This window comes from Anticarsia gemmatalis, chromosome 23, assembly GCF_050436995.1.
Source record: "Anticarsia gemmatalis isolate Benzon Research Colony breed Stoneville strain chromosome 23, ilAntGemm2 primary, whole genome shotgun sequence".
NCBI classification, from domain to species: domain Eukaryota; kingdom Metazoa; phylum Arthropoda; class Insecta; order Lepidoptera; family Erebidae; genus Anticarsia; species Anticarsia gemmatalis.
Genome location: NC_134767.1, coordinates 5055345 through 5075874, shown reverse-complemented (window position 1 = coordinate 5075874; position 20530 = coordinate 5055345). Strand labels below are relative to the sequence as shown.

At 34.0% G+C, this 20530-nt stretch overlaps 2 protein-coding genes across 3 annotated transcripts in view; one reads left to right on the top strand and one right to left on the bottom strand.

The window, feature by feature from the left end:
* Lrt (Leucine-rich tendon-specific protein) overlaps nucleotides 1-20530 on the bottom strand; it is a 122132-nt gene that overhangs the window by 57327 nt on the left and 44275 nt on the right. The window contains exon 2 of one of the 2 annotated variants that reach the window (XM_076129812.1): nucleotides 14858-14937. The exons of the other annotated variant lie outside the window; for it this stretch is intronic. The gene's annotated coding sequence lies outside the window, so the exon portion shown is untranslated. The remainder of the gene's footprint in view (nucleotides 1-14857; nucleotides 14938-20530) is intronic. 2 annotated transcript variants of the gene reach the window in all.
* LOC142983031 (lysozyme-like) overlaps nucleotides 1-20530 on the top strand; it is a 33522-nt gene that overhangs the window by 5839 nt on the left and 7153 nt on the right. Inside the window, exons 2-3 of the mRNA XM_076129814.1 lie at nucleotides 5720-5865; nucleotides 12220-12305. Of these exons, the coding sequence (XP_075985929.1) occupies nucleotides 5721-5865; nucleotides 12220-12305 (231 nt within the window). The 5' untranslated portion in view covers nucleotide 5720. The remainder of the gene's footprint in view (nucleotides 1-5719; nucleotides 5866-12219; nucleotides 12306-20530) is intronic.

The window sequence follows — 20530 nt, the reverse complement described above, 5'->3', positions numbered from 1 at the left end:
AATACAATAGGTATACATTAAGCTCAAGATTTCTGCTAAAAAGTTTTAAAATAAGCGTTTTCTCCATATTTCGCATATACATAATGCTATGTTAATGCACCCCTCTTGTAGATTTCTGGTTGCAAATAAATAACATTTATCGATACGAGGCGCCCATAGCCAGTTGTGCTCACCGGTCGGTAAACGATCTGTGGGTTAAGCAACCGTTGGCGCGGTCATTCCAAAGATGGGTGACCGCATAGTGGTATTTGAACTGGGCGTCTCCGTGCTTCGGAGGGCACGTAAAAAGTCGGTCCCGGCTGTTATCTACTAAGGTAACAGTCGTTAAGCCATGTCAAAGGCCTTCGGGCGGCTTGAACAACTTTGACACTAGGTTGACCACTGACCATACGATAAGAAGAAGAAGAAGAATAAATAACATTTAAAACACCGGCTTGAATTAATTTTGTTCGCATATAATATCAATCTAATTAATTGAATGAAGACTTTAGTATTGCTACGAAGCATTTTCTAAAAGATGTGCCTTTTACAATTCTATTGCAAGTCATCACTTTATTATCAATCATATTTATATCACTTTGTTATCAAGTATCGTGCAATAACACACAAATCTTTCTCCTCAAAAGTAACTGCGATATAAATGCAACAATAAAAGAACGCAACACAGTTTAAACACACTGTTTTCCAACTACAAACACAGTGTACAAATTCAGATGCAAATTATAATTATTAAACACAGCAAAGTATCTAGTTACCAAGTAGTAGAGACAGTGTAACGTTTCCACCGAATCGTAGCGAACAAACGACAAAATGTAATTTTAGCTATTAATTAAATGCTTTGTTTTACAAGTTTGTTGTTGTTCTACGTTTGAACTTTTGCGGCTATGTTAGTGCAGTTGGAATATTACGCTTTCATTGTTGAGGAATAGGCAAATAAATTCGTGATTTAATATTAAATTATTAGGTTTGATTACAAATTATTATCACTAGTAGACCGGTGTTTTTATACGTGCCCCGTATTTATGGCAATAGGCTCGCTCCCCATAAAATAGACCAATAATATTAACCCATTGACCGCCACGGTCGGCTATACTCGACAAATCAGAACGTGCTCCCGACGCAATATTTTTGTCAACATTTGCCGACGAAAGGGTCATGACTATGTTCTGATTTGTCGAGTATAGCCGACCGTGGCGGTCAAAGGGTTAATGACGAATCATGGAGTGTATTATATACTCCTTCGGGAATAGAAGGCATGATCGTTAATGAGTTTATGAAGTTTGAATAGTGCTGAAGTCATTGTGTGAGGACGTTTGTCCTGTGTGCAAAGGACTATGTTTTAGTTCACATAACTACTACATATTGTGAATTATTTTTATTTTTTTATTTATTTATTCGGGAAAACTAACAATTACACACTAATATACAATAAATAAAGAGCATGCATAAAACAGTATGTGTGAGTGTGTAACTCACTACATTTTCCACAACTTATATACAAAATGATACAAGGAAACTTAGCACATTCAAACTTAATAACTAACTTTTCTAGTTCTTGTTTGAGTCACCATTTACATTTAGATTTTGTTATACATATACATTTTTAAATTTTACCATGTTTACAGTTCCTTTATTTTATTGTTTACCTCACTACGAAATTTACAGACAGATAATGAGAACATGTCTATATCCGCAAAATGCTTGTTATACGTATCTACTAAGCGACGTAGAGGTGCACGCTCCCCAGCATTAGTGCGACAAGAATGTACTGCAAACAGCGGCCGAGCGCGCACCTCTCGTCTTATAACAGTTCTAGGTACTATGTAATATAAATTGTTAGTTAGGTCTGAACAGTCATATCTATTATTACAGAGATCATATAAAAACATTATCCCTAGTAAAGTGCGTCTAGACTCCAATTTAAACAACTTATAATAATGTAGCAGCTCATAATAGCTTAAATTTCTGCGATGACATCTGTAATGCGTTGATTTTAAGAATTTGCGTTGTACTCTCTCTAATTCGTTGCTATATTTTTTGTAATATGGATTCCATACAGTAACGGCATACTCCAGCTGCGATCTTACGAGCGATTTATATAAGTGTATGAATGTATGTGTGCGTTTAAAGTCAGTTGTGGCTCTCATTATAAATCCGTACATGCGAAAAGCGTTGCTAATAATTTTATCTATATGTTGGTCCAAATGTAGTTTATCATCTAGGAGAACCCCAAGGTCACGAACAAGAGACTCTTTATGCAGCGGTGTGTTGTTTATACAGTAAGTGTTTGATATAATATTAGATTTTTTTGAAAAGGTTATAGATAAACATTTAGATATATTCACTTGGAGTTTATTATTATTGCAGTAAGAAGAGAATCTATCCAGATCTTCCTGGATTAAACTGCAATCATTAAAACGTTCAATTTTCCTAAAAATTTTGAGATCGTCAGCAAATAGCAAAAACTGGGAATGTTTAAAACAAGAGTATATATCATTTATGAATAGAATAAATAGAAGAGGGCCAAGAATGGACCCCTGAGGCACCCCAGAAGTAACACTTATTGAGGGGGATTCATAACCACGCATAACAACTTTTTGGGACCTATTTGTTACATAGGACGAGAACCACCGGAGTAGGTCACCTCGTATACCATTAAAAGCTATTTTTGTGAGAAGTAACTCATGGTCTACCTTGTCAAAAGCCTTTCGAAAGTCAGTATACACTGCGTCCACCTGTATACGTTTGTCCATGTTTTGGAACAGATAATCAGTGAAAATTATTAAATTTGTAGTAGTAGATCGTCTTTTAACAAATCCATGTTGCTGTTTTACAATAATTTTGTACAAAATAGGACTAAGCTCATCGTGTACTAGTCTCTCGAAAAGCTTAGACAAGGCACATAAAATAGAAATAGGTCGGTAGTTCTCTACATTATTTTTGGGACCTGCCTTATGAATTGGGTTGATATTCGCCCTTTTCCAGATTTCTGGAAATATACCTTCTTTTAGACATTTATTATAGATGAGGCTTAAAGGTACACATATTGTCTCTGAGGTATTTTTAAGATATATAGCTGGTACACCATCTGGTCCAGGCCCTTTAGTACAATCTAATGCTTTCAACGCTTTTAAAACATTTGGAGTGGTAATATGAATACTGCTAATAATAGTACAGCCGTCTAAGTATGTTTCGGGAGGAAGCCAAGAGTCAATTTCAAATGTTGATCGCTCGTACACAGAATGAAAAAAGTTGGAAAATAAATTGCATATTTCTTCAGGGTTACTAGTACTATGATTATTGAATATCACCGTGGAAGGTATACCTTCATTTGACTTTCGATTTGATATATAACTCCATAAATATTTAGTATTCTTAGTTATATTGTCTTCAATGGAATCAATATATGCCTTGTAGAGCTTTTGGCATTCAGATTGAAATCTATGTCTCAGAAAGGAGAATTGCTCATAGTCAGATAGATTTTGATACACCTTCCACTTAATCCATGCTTTATTTTTATTTTTAAACGTTTTTATGAGGGATTTACAAAACCAAATAGGGAATTTTGATGACTGTGGGGACGACTTTGGAACATGATTTCTTATCGTATTCATAATATGGTCATAAAAAATATCTACAGAATCCTCAGCACTCACGCTACTCAGTATGGTATTCCAATCTATTTCAGCTAAATCTTTGTTAATTAGATCGTAGTTGGCTTTGTGAAAGTTATATTTCACAATTTTAGTGCACGGTAACATTTGATTTTTAGATTTATGCGAAATGTTTGTGGCTAAAGGAGGATGGAGTTTATCAGGCGATATTAATGGAGTAGGAACATAAACATTACAACACGTTGAACTAATTATTAAGTCTAAAATTCTCCCCATACTGTTTTTTATGTTATTATATTGGTAGCTATTAGTAACTGACATAAAATTATCCATGTGCTTACACATAGACGAAGTGCCATTGCTACACATGGCACTCGATGTGGCGTTGTTGACGACAGGTAGCCATTTTATTTGCGGTAAATTGTAATCCCCAAATAAGAAGAGTGACATCGGATTTTTTAACTCCAGGAACTTTTGCATGGATTCAAAATGGGTCAAGTAAATGTCATCAGAGGTTGAAGGTGGGAAATAAACAACACTTATATAACATGTGTCATACCCAACGCCAGGTAGTTGGATAATCACTTGCTCTGATTGTGAATTTAACATATATTCTCTTATATTAAATAGGTATTATGTAAACTGTAGCAGAAAAAGAAATATTATGAAACGATTGTTCTATTCTTCAAAGTATTTCAATAAACGTTGGTATTATAAAAATATTAAATGTAACCATTTGATATCGGTATGAAAATAATGAACTGAGTCAAAAACATTGACGTCTTATTTAAAAATGATTGCAGACTATAGACTGAAAACTTAGTAGAGAGCCTTGGCATGTACGATTTATCTTGATTATAATAATAGATTTGCCCATTTCTGAAATAAAATAGGATCATCTAACAGGCCACCATCAGTTGCGTAAGCTTGCAAGTCAAAAATAGTCTATTGACCGTCTCCGTGACGCTGTGGTTTAGGTCGCTACCACTGCGTCGGGATGTGATCGTGGGTTTGATTCCCACACGGAACAATTATTTATTTGTGCGATCCACAAATAAATTGTTGGTTGTACTTTGTGTCCCTTGTTTGTATGTTTGTAAAACTCCCCGCGACGCAAGAGCAATTCTTAGTGCGGGAGTTGTCTTCTAGAAGAAGAAGAATTAGAATTTTGTAAATCCCCACCAGCCGCAAAATTGCATGCAAGGGTCTCTAAGTCTCTACTAAGTTGTCACACAACAAATGTTTTTTTTGTAAAACAATAGTTATATACAAAATATAATCAGCCAATAATATCCAAGAAAATAGCGTCGGCATTAAAGATCAAGAATATGTCTTTATAGCTCAAACCCTTTTGTAAAGCTCCGAATAATGCTGATCGAAATAATGTCCGAGATTTTACCTTCGCAATAAAAAGGCTAGCTTAAAGCTAAGATCGAGTAGCGTACTCAGGTACCAAGATTAAAATCAGACAATCATATTTGAAGTAGTAATAAAAAAGTTCTATTCAAACAAATTCGAGAGGCGTAAAATTAAATTTATTGGCAATATAAAAATCGTAATAGTAAAACGTTTCAGTAGTTTGATTGTAAAGTCACCTTGTAGTGACCCATTCGTTATTACGTAAGTTTTATTGAACTGTTGTTGCTATTTGAAGAAGGGACGATTAAAAATTATGCGTCATATCGACACTTACTGGACTGGGAGATTTTCTATGTAGACTTCAGAATGAGAGAACTTTTATCACAACTGATCGAACTATTATAATATCATTCTTAAAAAATAATTAACTGCCTTGCATTAACACTTGCCGTTATGGCTGTTTTTCATGGTAAGATTCGTTTAAATCCTTTATTTTTAATCTCTAGCGGATCCTGGGATAATCTTTGAAACTTTACTCCTATCGTACTAATAATTCAGCAACTATTAAAACTACCATGAATGTTTTTTAATAATTTAAGTTAATGTTATCACCCAAAACAAAAAATAAGATTTGAACTTTCTTTATTCCATCCATCTCTGGCACAGTTTGACTAAGTCAAAATTGTTAAGCACGAATAAATGATATTTTGTTTCTAAAAAATCCTTGAAATTTCTTATTTGTCCAGGATGGCGCGTCCAACCCATCTGGTGGTGTTGTTGGTGACCCTCAGCGCGGTGCACAGCTCAAGCGGCCACGCGCGCTCCTTCACCCGCTGCCAGCTCTCCAGGGAGCTGCTGCGTTATAACTTCCCTAGGAGCATGATACCTCACTGTAAGTACCCTTAGTTTTACATTAAACTTTTAGTTTTTTTATCGTAAAATAACACCACTTACAAGAAGCTAAGAAAAACTTTGTAAAATCTTTCTTTTGTCTTTTGTAACGCTACATTTTTATACGCTCCAGTATCGTTTTTATCAAATAAAAACAGTAAATTGCTCGCGTGTAGTTTATTTCAAATAAAATCCTTAAAAACAGATACAAGTCCGATTTCAGCGCATATAAATCGCTTATCAGATGGAATTACAACGGTAATTTTTAACAATGGCTGTCACTTTTTTGAGTAGATGGGTGATCTGGCACTTAAATTATAACTATGAAACTGGTCCTTAAGATTTTGTATTCCTTTTTTTAAAAGCAATATACTCCGATCTAATCCCAGCATCTCTTTGTAAAATTTCATCAAAATCAGTTCAGCAGTTTACCTGTTATACATACAGACAAGACAGACAGACAAACTTTCGCACGTATAACACGAGTATAAATTCATCAAGAAACTTGCAACAACGTTATAGTAAGTCTAGAATGCCGTGAGCGCGTCGTCTTTGAAGTGCAACAGCGTGTAAATGTATCGGCTGCATCCCGGGACCTTTTTGGAAAAGTTCATCAAAATCTGTTCAGCAGTATAGCTGTGACAGCGTAACATACATACAAACAAACATACATACAGACAGACAGACAAACCGACAGAGAGACAGACAAACTTTCGCACGTATAACACGAGTATAAATTCATCAAGAAACTTGCAACAACGTTATAGTAAGTCTAGAATGCCGTGAGCGCGTCGTCTTTGAAGTGCAACAGCGTGTAAATGTATAGGCTGCGTTTGAGTGAGTTAATCATGTGTGCCTTTAGTATGTGCAGGTAGCTCTCACCGTTTATGTTATTGTTCAATACTCTACGTTGTTCTGACTATTACTTTGATTGTGATAAGATGATTAGGGTTTTGATAGTGTTATATTATAGTATAACTTGTAACTAATGATAAAATCGATATCTGTCGGTCTGTTACGCTTTTACTGCTAAACCGCTGAACCGATTTTCAGGAACTTCAGCGTGGGGATACTTGAAAATCCGGTATTATAAAAGGCTTCTTACTTTTTCAATATTAACCCTTAAAGTATGGACGTAAGCTTACACTGTTAGCTGCTAGTAGAAGTGATAATATTACTGTCTAACATCTTATTTTTTTGTTTTGCGTAGTAAATTGGTACGACAATAAAATTTTATTGATTAAAAATTATTCATTACGTATCTTAGGGGTATATTCATTGTTAAGTGAGAAGTGTCAGTATTTGACTTAAAATCGATTCAATTTCATTGAACAAACATAGCTGTAACTACTAAAAATGTCTACACATGAAATAGACTCTCGAAACACAAAACCTCACACTACTAGGCTTCTAATCACGTACACAATACCTTTACTTCGAAGGTTTAATGCATCGAAGAGTACGTGCAAGTCCCAAGTGAAGGCACGACGGCACATAACTGTTGCATTACTTGCAGCTAATAATATAACTCCTGAGAGAATACATCGTGATTATTCTGTAGTAATCTACAACCTGCAGTTTAGAAGAAAATTGTGTTGAAATTTTTGAATGCTTTCATTGGCAAGGGAGTGTTGAAAGTAATTAAGTTGTGCAGTTTTTTTGGACTGAAGTGTAGGGTGAAAGGTCAAGAATCTTTAATAAAAGGGGCTGCAATATTTGTGGTAAGGGTTGGAGACAAATAGTAAATATTAATCGTACGAATGTAAGTGTCATTGACTGTTAATTACTTTTTATATTTATCAATTGTTTACCTGTAGGTTTAAAGGTTTTATTAGTTTACGTAAAATATACGTAAAATATAAAATATATTTTTTGTGCAGATTTTTAAAAATACAGCTCGCCCTAAATATATTACGTCTTTAGTTGCCAAATTGCCAACTATGATCATAAATTCAACAGAAAGTTCATATATGAGTGTTCCTACAGTATTTTTCCAAACTAAACTAATTCCTAGAAGTTTTTTGCCAGTGAAAACAGACTGCAGTATCAAAACAAAATCAATTGGAACTGGTTCGCAATCAATCTTGGTAGATGGAATAAGTTTCTTCAGTGAACTCTCTAGTGACTGTGTCTGTGCCGGCTCTAGACAACGGCGAAGTCTACACGTCTACATGTTTACAACCAATGTGAAGAAAAACATCCCTTTGTCGATATTGGATTCTTTGGAAGGATATTGTGAATCTTAATTGCGTAGTGGATATATATTAAGATTGCAATTTAAATGAAATGTGTCGAACAAAGTGTTTGCTAGAAGGTAATAAGTAACATGCTACCGGCTAATAAGTTGTCAATGTAGAGGTTTAAGAATGGAATTTGGAAATATTTTATACTGACTTAGGAGCTTTACCACGATTCTCTACACTTGAATCTATCAAGTAACAAGAGTTTGACAATTAAAATGTACTACCCAAATAGCTTTTACTGGCGCTGAACTACTACTACTGAGCTAGCCGGTTGTCGGTAGTCGATAGTGGTAGAGAATTGCGGTACTAGAAACATAAAAAAATATATAATTTGTGATGTTTATCATGTTTATATCTCGTATTACATTTGTTTCGTGTCTTTCCAACAAGAGAAGCAAAGTAACAGCTTTATTATGTATTGATGTTATAGAAGGCCTACACTCAATAGTCATTTCTTGATATCTAAATACAAATGTGATTTATCTTACCTATAGTTTCTGATTGACTCTAGGAAAGCTTTCTTATTTGCTTGCCTAGTGAGTTAATAAGGAAAATGCATATGATCTAGAGAAAAACATGCTTCTGTCAATATCCGATCAACTTGGTATTCATAATCAAAGTTCTGTAGGGTAAAACATCCAGTTTACGAACTTAAAAAATATTTTTTCTAATAATTTCCGCAAATCTTTTACTTCTGAAGAAGATTTTCATAAATGACAATGTAGCTAATTGAGCTTTTTTTCAAAGTGTTAATTATATCTTAGTATTAGAAAAGAAATCTCTGAAATGCCTCTGTTTATTTGTATCTGTTCGCAATAAATTCCAACCCTATTAAAAGCGTTTTCATGCGGTTTTAACCAAGAAAATAATAAAGAAAGTAGTAATAGTATAGTATATAATAGTATGGTAGAAAAGATTAATAAATAACTGGACGTCGTATTCACACGAAAACCAGTGCAATTTGTCCTTTATAATTTCACGAAACTTGTATTTCTTAATAATACATACATACATCCTAGGTCCGTTTTATTATTAAGAACACAATAAAATGCAATTTATACACTTCAGACCAAACACTACATTACGTCAACAAAAATAAGGTGCAATTTCGTAGTGCTGTGTAAGGGAGATACACTTTTACAGCATCAAGGTGGGATTTTACTAAATGCATGCACGTAATTGTTTATCTACGCTGTCGTAAATCTTGCGAAATTAAATAATATAATTCTGTATTGTTGATCATGTAATAAAAGCAGAAGCTTAGGATAGAACGAGCAATTTCACGCTCAATTTAAAAAGGTCGTAAATACTCTCGTGTACTTGCACCTTTCGATCTTTTTTCTTCTAAACGTGCTATTAATTTTACCTAGAACATTCTCTGCATTATCTTATAAACAGCGATATTATTATTATCTTTGTTTGTTCTCAATTAAGACTGGTCAAAACATTACCAGCCTTCGAAGTTGAGTCTAATTGTACAAATGAAATACACTAAGCATCTATTGAAGCTACTTTCATTTACTAATAGAACGCTATTAATCAACTCTTATTAACTAGGTAGCCAGCACAGCGTAACGCGATTAATATTAGTAGTTCCGTGATTATGAATTAATTTTCGATTACCTATAAATAACAAAAAGTTTATTTTTTCTTTGAAATGATTCAATCACGCAAATAAATTTATCGCGAACCATAGTAGCAAGAGAAATCTAGTTAAATTAAAAATTAGAAAACGGGATCCAGACAAATGTTCTCGCGTTGACAAGAACAAAGATCAAACGTCTGTCCAAGCACCCTAGTTTACGATGTCAATCTTCGGTAAGTAAGCGTAATACAATCCGATCAAAGATTGGATTGGTACAAACGATGTTATCATAGCATTGACTTATTCGCTATCGACGTATGTATGTAATGAGGTTGGCAGCCACGCCAAACACTTTACAGTATTTGTTTCTTGCTGATTCAGGAATTAGACGAGTTATATGAAGGAACAGTATGCTTAAGAAATGACTGTAACTTAACAATGCATTTGGTAATATGTTTACTTACAAGAAAAAAATATTAACAAGGTTTTTTTCTTTAATTTTACGACCTTTTCAACCGTTTTTACTCGGACTCTACATTACTCCAGGCAAAATTAAAAATCTTCAGCAAAAAACGAGTGGTAAAAAAATCGTGTCAATATAATTTTATTGAAATGTTTTAGTTATTAAATTAACTGAACTAAAATGAAAGAATAAGACGAACTGATTTGTTTCGTTACAATGTAATTAGTTAAAAGGGACGACTTAAACACAAAATAATTTATAATAGATACACTCTACGAGAATCTATTTCGATCCAATCCAAGGACCAGTTCTTTAACTCAAACATCTTGATAACTAGACCTTCAATAATACGCTACTGTTACCTCCAATCATCGCTTCACCCAATTATTGAAAACCCATTAGAACCCTAGAACTAATCACAACTATGTAACCGACGCCTTATAACATTTAACTTGGATTACAACTGATGAACAACTTTGAAATCGGTACATGCGAATTAATTCGAATTAAACGATCCTGGCCCTTGTCAATTAAAACATCTAACAATTTTAAACTTAAATGAAAAGGGGGATCTTCAATGTTTTGTCGTTGAATGCGTCCTTTTTATGCAAATTCGAGATGTTTCGTTGGAAAGTTTCGCGCCAACGCTTCTAAGGTCGCACTCGATTCATTTAGTGTGGCCCACCCTTAATGTCATTATTTGAATTAAGAATTTGGAAGTCGACGAATTTAATTTGACTAAACAACTGGCCGGTTTTATTTTATTATGCTATTTTTTTGAATAAAATATTCTTAAATGGGTGGTCCACTGAGTTCTGAAAAGAGTTTATAATCATTCTATCAGATAATTTTTTCATTGTTGCACTGATATACATTATAATAATAATATGTTATATAACAGCTGGACCGAACTTCTGGTTTCACAGCGGGATCAAAACAAAGGCTTAATTTTTTCATTATTTAAATATATTATATGTTTGGTTACATTATCTTATGAACATGTAATAAATGTCATCCGTGTAATTTCCCGAAAGGTTTACCCGAAGGGGTACAGATAATGACGTGATTTGCCTTCATTTCGTAGACGATTTTCATATAAAAAATCATTATATTGAACATATTTGGAGATCCGGACCTCAAATATTTAAAGCATTATTATGTGATGCATGTATTTTTCCTCGTCGCTTTCCTACCAATAAATATTTAATGAGACTATCGTAACGTTTTTCCTTTTACTTATATTTTCGTCTACAAAATAAGTACTTAAGTATCTACTTTGTTTCTTTTAGTGTGTTTTCTATTGTTTCATTTATTGAAGCTAGCAATATTTCTGAAGATTTTCTAGTGTATTTATGTACTATAGTTTACGTTTTTACTAGTTTATTTCCCGTAGTAAAAAGTATCCTCGGTGTTTATGTAAATTTCATTAAAATTCGTTTGGGAGTTTTTCATGAACACCAAACATACATACATCTATCCTCACTAACTTTCGCATTTATAATACTACTAGGATATCCTATCGTCTTGAATGTTAGTTTAAATCAAAACAATTTTCTTCCGTTAATTTCGTTGCCACAATGAGATCACTCCTTTACTTTGTTCTCTCGGACTTAACAAAGCGTCGGAAATCCTCAAAATAATTTGTATTTTTGGTCGAAGTCAACAGCTTGACTTTAGCTAACATTGTTTTGGAGATATTTTGGTCAGGACGCATCTGGATCACGAAATTTTGTGACCCTCAACACTGCAAATGTTTTGTTTTCTTTTGTTTAAGATATCTTAATCTTGACTCTGTAAGTAAATCAAAAGCTATCGACACTATTGTATTAAATTCTCTATAATATAATATAATTAACTAGTCCATCTAAGATAATATACTAACAACTTTTTAAATGTCGTATAAAATTGGGTGAACACGTAAATAACATACCCATTTAAGGAAGTTTGAGCATTCTTCATAATTATTCTTTAAACAAATAAATACCCGTTATTGCTAATGCCTAATATTGGGTCTTAAATGTAGAAGACTTAAGTGTATATTCAATCTATTTCAATTTGTCACAGGGGTATGCCTCATCGAGCACGCGAGCGGCAGGACGACGGACAAAGTGACTCACAACACAGCTTACACCAGCTATGGACTGTTCCAGGTATGTAGAACTCTTTGACATAGACATAGACACATAATTTAACATTTGACATTAACCAACCCAAATAATAGTGTTTTTTTTATAACATTCGATACATAGTCGCGTCTTAAAGTTACTTAAACTAGTTTTTTTTTTGTAAATTTTTTCTGTCAGCTTTATTCTCTACCACAATCGACTATCGACAACCGGCTAGCTATCGTGAAATTTTGTATTATAATCTGATCAGCGCCTCTAACGGATGTCGTAGGAACTATTTTTGCGGTACCTTTTAAATGTCAAACGTTCGATACTCGAAAGTGGCGACTGCATAGAATCGCGCTACAGGAATGATTTTTTCCGTTAAACAAAGTCGATTGCGACTTGATTTGATATTGTAATTGGTCAGCCATTTGTGTAACCAATAGAGAGTAAAGCGTGAAAGTAGATATCACAAGCAATTTGTAAAAAATAATATTTTACATAGTGCTGAAACGACAGCCATAATTCAAAAACTCCACCAAAAATATTGTCTCTATTGTTGCTTCTAAAACAAATAGGACATATACGTCAACATAAAATAGCCAAAACTAACCAAAAAGCGACCGGGAATCCAATTTCCATTATCAAACTAACTACGCGTGTAAAATATGTTCCTACATAATTACATGCAACACATAATTCATAACATTTCCGCTTACGAAAGTGCCTCAAAGCTAATTACGTCAAGTTTATTTATTGAAAATTCGCTAACTGCTGTCTGTACTTAAGTATACATATTATATTAAAATGCGATATTGCATCTGTTGATACGATTTCTCGACTAAAACAGCACAGATTTTGATGATATCTATCTTTTTTTTTAACCCATTACTGTCCCACTGCAGGGCAAGGGTCTCCGCCCAAACGAAGAGGAGGGGTTAGGCCTCGAGTACATCTATCTTGAGTGGTATCTATCGTATTATAAAAGATCCTTCTTCATTTTTCTTATCCGTTACTGTCCCACTGTTGGGCAAGGATTTCGTCCTGGGTTGTAAAAGGCCTTGAGTCCACCACGCTGGCTAAGTGCAGTGGACACAATAGGCGGTTCGAAACTTAGATCACTTTTTTGAATGCGTTATTTATTATAATTTCATGAGAGCGGAACAGCGTGGGTCCGCTAGTAGCATAATATAACGAAGTTATTAACCAAAAGTAATAACGTTATCGCCTTTATGGGAATTAATTTGGCATCAGAGCTTACATAATGATCTTAAATTATGTACGTGTATGTCGGCAACATTTTAACTGAACTGATAATGTACTTGATCCTTTTGACACGGGTTTATTAAGCTAATATGATCGTATAATTATTAGGCGCATATGCTTGCACGGTTGCTAATTATCTTGAGATATTAGCAACATGATTACGGTAATTCTGATTAATTAATGATATACACAAGGAAAGCATTCGAAGAAACCATAACATGTTATGTTGCGAATTTTCCACTTCCGTCTTCTGCAAAATTGAGAGCTGGTAGTTTTTCTCCCAAATTCAAATTGTTTAACAACGATCATACACGATCAAGTTTAAAGTAGCTTTGCACCGACAATACTAGACGTCATCTATCGGACGGTCTTTCATCTGGCTAAACTGCAGCGGATCAACAAATCTACTGCAGACTTGACAGATTCTGCTTACCAGAAATCTTGATTGTGTATGGTAAACATAAGGGTACCTGCGTGGGTATATATTCATACATAGACCCGTATATATTTCTTTATTAATCATCAGAAACTGGAAATAATTAAGAATTACAAAAACCTATTGTCACTAAGAAGAAGAGATAACGTACACTGTACAGCTATATTTATACCATTGCAGTACTATTTATGTACTTCGGATATCTCTATAGTATTCCCAAGGCAATTCTCCTATACCTAAATTAGCATTGATACGCCTACTGAAACCTGGGATCATCTATTTGTGGCTCACATTAGATTGGAGTATTCACCTCATACGAAAATTGTTCAGATAATTTTCGTTAGTACTCACTGAATTTCCCAGAAATAAATATAGATCTGAAGATTTTCTGATTTGGGATTTCATCGTTTCTTTAGGTTATTACGCATAAACAGGAAGATTGTAGCATTATTGTAATAATATCTACGGGAAAATGTATGTAAATAAGGATTTTTCAAATATCAAATTAGGGAAGAACCGATTGATATACATATGTATTATACTCGTATACTTGATACACAAAATAAGTGTATAATATTATATAGTTTATTTATTGTATAATTATATATTATTTTGCTAGCTTCCTGCCCGTGGTTTTGCCCGCGTGGAAGGTTATCCCCGTCCGGGTGAAATTTCCAAAAAATATCTCTAAATGCTCCTATACACTCTCCAAGGGTCATACGTGCCAAATTTCATGTTTTTGCAACATGAGTTTTATATATTATATACAAATGTATTTCCAAAATAAACTCTTTATATAAATACTAAGTATCATATATACTTTTTCCGAGAATCCGCAAACAGGTCCTTAATATAAGTAACATAAACCAATTTAGGATAAAAGCCAAATTACCTCAATATTCGTAGTACATTATTCCGTAATATGATCGATCTGTCTTATGGCATCGCGTCTAGGGCTCTGTATGTTATTACCTGTAACAATAAAACAATCTTTGAATAACATAAATAAAAAACATCAGTTTAACGAAAGAAAACTAATTATTACGATTTATGATATACAACCTGGTGACAGACAGACAGACAGCGGACGCTTAATAATCCGATTTTTACCCTTTGGGTACGGAACTCTATAAAGTAGCTTGATACTAGTCTTACTGTGTTTTAAAAGCCGTATTGTGAGTGCTTACATAATTAAAACATTACAATCGTTTGTCATGTACAGACTAACTTGAAATTTCAACGTAACAGATTTATTTATGACTGATCCCCTTTTTCCACAGATTTAGGATTTCATTTTGTAATATATACTTGCATTACACATTAACATTACGTTCTTGTCCAGTATAGTCTAAAATATAATACGTTTTCAATTTCATTACAAAATATTATGCATAGATTAATCTAACATGTTTAAACACAGAATCCAACGTGATAATCAATAGCTATGACCTATTAAATTATAACTTTGAAACAAAAGAGCTTATAATTTAGAATATCAAATTATAATAACATGATCACAAAGTACGGAAAATGACAAGCGAGATTCAATTTACATTATAAATAATTACAGTAACTGATTCTAAACACTAACACCAAAAACCATCACGTAAATGACACGAAATCAGACTAGTAGGTTTACTTCCGACACTCGAATTCGAATTTATATCGAGTAAGATTCGAGGCAATGTCAAAATCTGCTTGTAACCACGATCAATGCAACTCGATCGAAACGATAGGTAAACAAATACGGTATCGTAACATTCCTAGCTTTTAAATTTCAATCGCGTTTAAATCTCGTTGCTTTATAATATTGAGTGTACAAGTCGCGAGTTTGAAATCGTTTTAAAGTTTTATTTATGAACTGTGTTCACATCTAACGAAAGATGCGTCGGGCGTAGTATATTTGGTATGTTTTGGTATATATTATCATCAACTCATCATTAATTAAATGTATAAAGTAAGCAAAGTATAAATATCTATTTCTCCAAAACGTGACGCGTTTTCACATATTTCAGTACAATTGACACATGCTCGAATCAAACTCGATCTGATTTGAATTCGTGTATCAAAAGTAAACCACTAGAATCTGTGTATGATAAATCTACATCACAATTAGGTATCCGACAGTGTATTTGCATGATTGCTCTCACTAATCAGTCCGTTTTGACATTATTCGGACATTACGCCACTCTAATAAATAGTAGCTAACTTGAATTTGAAATGGTACACCATTTAGTCGGTAATGAGTGGTTGTATAAAGAGGCTTTATAGACAAAGCTTGATGAAATGGCCGGGAATTAAAGTTGAAGTGATAAGTCAAGTAGATAGTATTGATTTGCATTAATGATGAATCACAGTCATCATTATTATCGCAACTAACAATTGCCATTTTTGTTAGTGCGTGGTTTTGGTACACACGGGGTTCATGTCGTTCGCGTCTATTTTTACTTTCATGGTACAATACTTTTAAACGATGTTCAGATCTGTGGTCTTTGAAAACTGAACGAATATTTCAAATCCATTCGCAAGCCCTACGTGTTCTCATATATGATTATAATAGGCTTTTCGCAGAATCGAAGATATTGATTACCAACTTTGAAACCGAAACAAAATTGTCTTTTAAGGTTCCAAAGCAAGAACTGCTTAGTTTCACATTTAATCCACCTTAAAAGTTTACCACTATCCTGCTTATAACGTAAGAAAGTAAAGAAAGACATCAGAGCAACAAACAGCGCATTAGTACCGGCTGTTGCGACACGTTCGTGTAATAAAACAGATATTACGATCTGACACTACGGTAACTCCACGAGAAAAATGAATATTTAATGCACTTTGTCTTGCACTGTTACTTCTTACAAACTGTTCACTTCAAACTGTAATACGAACTGCAGTGTTTTTTGCTTCACGTCTTGAGATGCACTGATTTTTATGAAATGTTTGTATCAGCCTTTAGCGGGATATGACTACTTTTTTATGGCGTTTGAATATAAACATAAGATGGGCGATTTCTAAGTACTATTGATCACCGATAACCAGCTACATTTTGAATGACATTATTTTCAAAAGTCGATAGTTCCAAACAAAGAAAGTGCGCTGCAGCAGATTATATGGGCATGAGAATCTCCAAAAACTAACATTTCAACGGAATCGGCTTTATAAAGAAAATGAACTTAAAAATTATTTTAGGTCAATAGACTTTGTGTGCAGTGCAATAGCCAGCCCAAGACTTATGACGATCTAATAAATCATAAACTATTTAATATAAAACTACTAATTTTTGAGACAAAAAATAAATCAAAAACAAAATAAACCACCTATTTAGTGCTTGCTCTTAGACTACACCTGTAAAAATCATTTACTCACACATGTCATTGAACAATTTCGATTAGTCATCAAATGTCATTGGTTGTTACCAAGTGTCAGTGTAGTCGACCTATATACGGACGATTACAAACCCAATCGTCGGTCGGACGGATGAGATGTGTTACAAATCTTCTAGCGTTCATCTACAAGTGGGACACTAGTGTTGTGATTGTTTGTATCCCGTAGGGACGTCCCGGGATGTGTAGGTTAGGAGCATATTGCTTGCTTAACACTATAATACGGTAGTGTTGAGTAATATAAAGTATTGGTTTTCAAAATAATATTTTTGGGTCATTTTGCATTTGGAAGCAATAGTATTTGATTAAACTTTCAGTTGGTATAAATAACTTTAAGGTCTGTACAAATTAAAGAAAATTTTCCGTATACTATTATAGATCTTTCCTAGACAGTAACTTAACTGAGAGTAGGAAATAAGCATAGCATTTAGTATTATAAACCTAGTTTTTTTTTTGTTACTGCTATTCATACTTTGATTGTCTAGACTAAATCAACACTAACCAATCATTGCGCTCCCGTAATAAGGGTCAACATTTCCCATCACTAGTTCTCATTGACCCGCGGCCACACTATCGTACAAAGCATCAAACGTGTGAAACTGTAGCCTTTGAGTCAAAACTTGACGTAATTCCACGAAGTAACAGCTCTAGGTGCCTCAACCGACTTAATTGTTAACATCATACTTAAACGAAATTCTAGCGAATATTGAGGTGAAGTAACTTTAGAACAGTTACCGAAATAGATTGGTTTAAAACTGATGTTGTTATTATGGGAATAAACACTATCGATTCTAGAGGAGGTTAGAGGGTTAGGGCGAGAAATCATCCGATATCACCAGCTAGCTAGCTAGGCAAGCCTCATGCGTTTAAATGGTACCTTAACGGTACGAACGTATCTTTAGACGAAATTCTGGATTCAGCAACAATTTGTTGCTAAATGATAAATTGTGTTAAGAAAATTAAGCTTTGAATTATTACTGTTGGAGACAATCGTTTAATGCAATTTCACCGGAATCCAGTGCTACTGTATTTAATTGAACCATAGAAAGAACCCGTTCCTCTTTTAAGTGTGCCATATTATTGCACTAATGGTTTTGCAAAATGCTCTAAAATACTAGAAATCTACATATTCATATTGTTATTTACATTTTAATTAAACTTTTTCTAGTCTATCTAATCTCATAGTAGACTGTTGACCGTGTATAATGTGAGCTATCTGTGAAGATGCGCGTCGCTTGACTTAACATCGCACAAAGCAATCCTGCTGCGATACAGTCTAACACCGTGCTGTAATATATTGCCTCGGCTTCCCAGAATGGTTCATCACGCTAATACTCGACTACTATTGTAATTCAGCCAGTGTATCGTAAAACAATGATCTGAATTTCTATGTAAAAATATCTGTTGAAGGATTTGTCGGATTTCTACTTGAAAGTCAAAAATATTGCATTCAGTCATTCATTTTGTTTCAGTTCATAATTATTGCTATATAAAATATGTAGCAGTTATATTACTATATGTAGATGTGGGCCCATAAAGTTATTTCAAGGCCCAGGTAATTGGAAACCCATTGAATGTTTCATATAATTTAAAAAAATCTAAACAGTCGTAAAATCGTAGATTGTTTCTTGTTTCTCTCATGAGGCTCTTCCTCCATTCCGAGCTAGACGTTGTGTAACGACTATCACAAATCACAACTTGACCTAAATGAACGAATGATTTAACTTTGACTTTGTCTCTATAGTAACTAAAATCCTTTCACGCTGAAACCTAAAAATGATAAGGACAGGAACATGTGAGATCTTTTCTATGGAAATCATTGAAATACACATCATTTCGCCTCCCTTGAAAATAAAACCTCAGTAAACTGAGTTTTGAACATACTTTCATATGTTGAAAACAAACATGATTGAGATGAAACATCGATCCAGCACATAGGGGATCATTTACCGAGGACAAACAGAGCACCTATGCCGAACGTTCATCAGAACGACACCGGCTTGAGATTAGCAATCTCTTGAGAAAGTATTAGCTCGCAAGACGTTATTTACCCACCGCCCGCCTGATTTCAATCGAAGCTTCGATTTGCAGAGTGGAAAGCTCCTTGATAGGGATGTGGGGAATGTCGGCGAGTCGCGGTGTCGATAAGTAATGTCGATACGATTACAACTGTAAGAAATGTAACAAAAAAAATGTAACAATGGAATAATATTTCTGAAATTTTTCTACCAGCATTGCTTGATTCGAAATAGCCAGAATGTTTGAATGTACCTACTTTCATGGATTCAGCTGAAATACCATGTAAATACAAATTAAAGGTGTCCTAGCAACGCAAACACTAAAATTTTACGTACACATGACAGATTAAGGACATATTTGAAATAAATTGGTGTTTTAGGTCATCATAATCATGTAGCGTTAAGACATATTGCATAACAATTACGAGTATAATAAATGATAATTGTCTTACTATTTTTCGAAAGCAAGTAGCGCAACAAAACAAAAACACTCCTCAAACTATCGATAACATAATTGAATTAAAGTGCAACTCTAAACCCAGTATATCTCGGTAGACGAATAGATCTGAATTGATCCCGTCGCGGCGGTAACGAGCGTTCGGCGACAATGCAAATTGCACCGCGCAGTTACTTGCACTGCGCTTATAATTACATTTACAAATATATATTTTGTCCTTTGTAGTAAACGTCTGGCTGAAGCCAGCAAAAAACAGCTTGTTAAAATATATAATCTGCTTGATTTCAGATACCGAGTTTCAATATTTAACAACAGACATAAACTTGTTAAAATCAATTTTGAGCAAGCTGTTTCAGAAAATTTTGTACTGTAGCAAAGAGTATTACAGATCGTTATTTTACAGATCAAAGCTTTTACAGATCTTTATTCAATAATAATGATCTGTAAAAACGTTTAAAGAGCTATTAGAAACATCTTTTAAAAACTGCGATCAAAGTTTCAGAACAAATCTTTAAATTGAAATTCTTCGTCGCGGAAATCGGGACTCAAGAAAAAAAATCTCCTTTTATAAAATAATATTCTTCTTCATCTCCAACAAATCCTGACAGCTAATTGTGATTGATGTGTCGATAAATTCACGCACATCCCTAATTTGTAATAACTCCAAAGTTATACGTGCAGATATGGAATATCGGTTATCGGTTATAAAA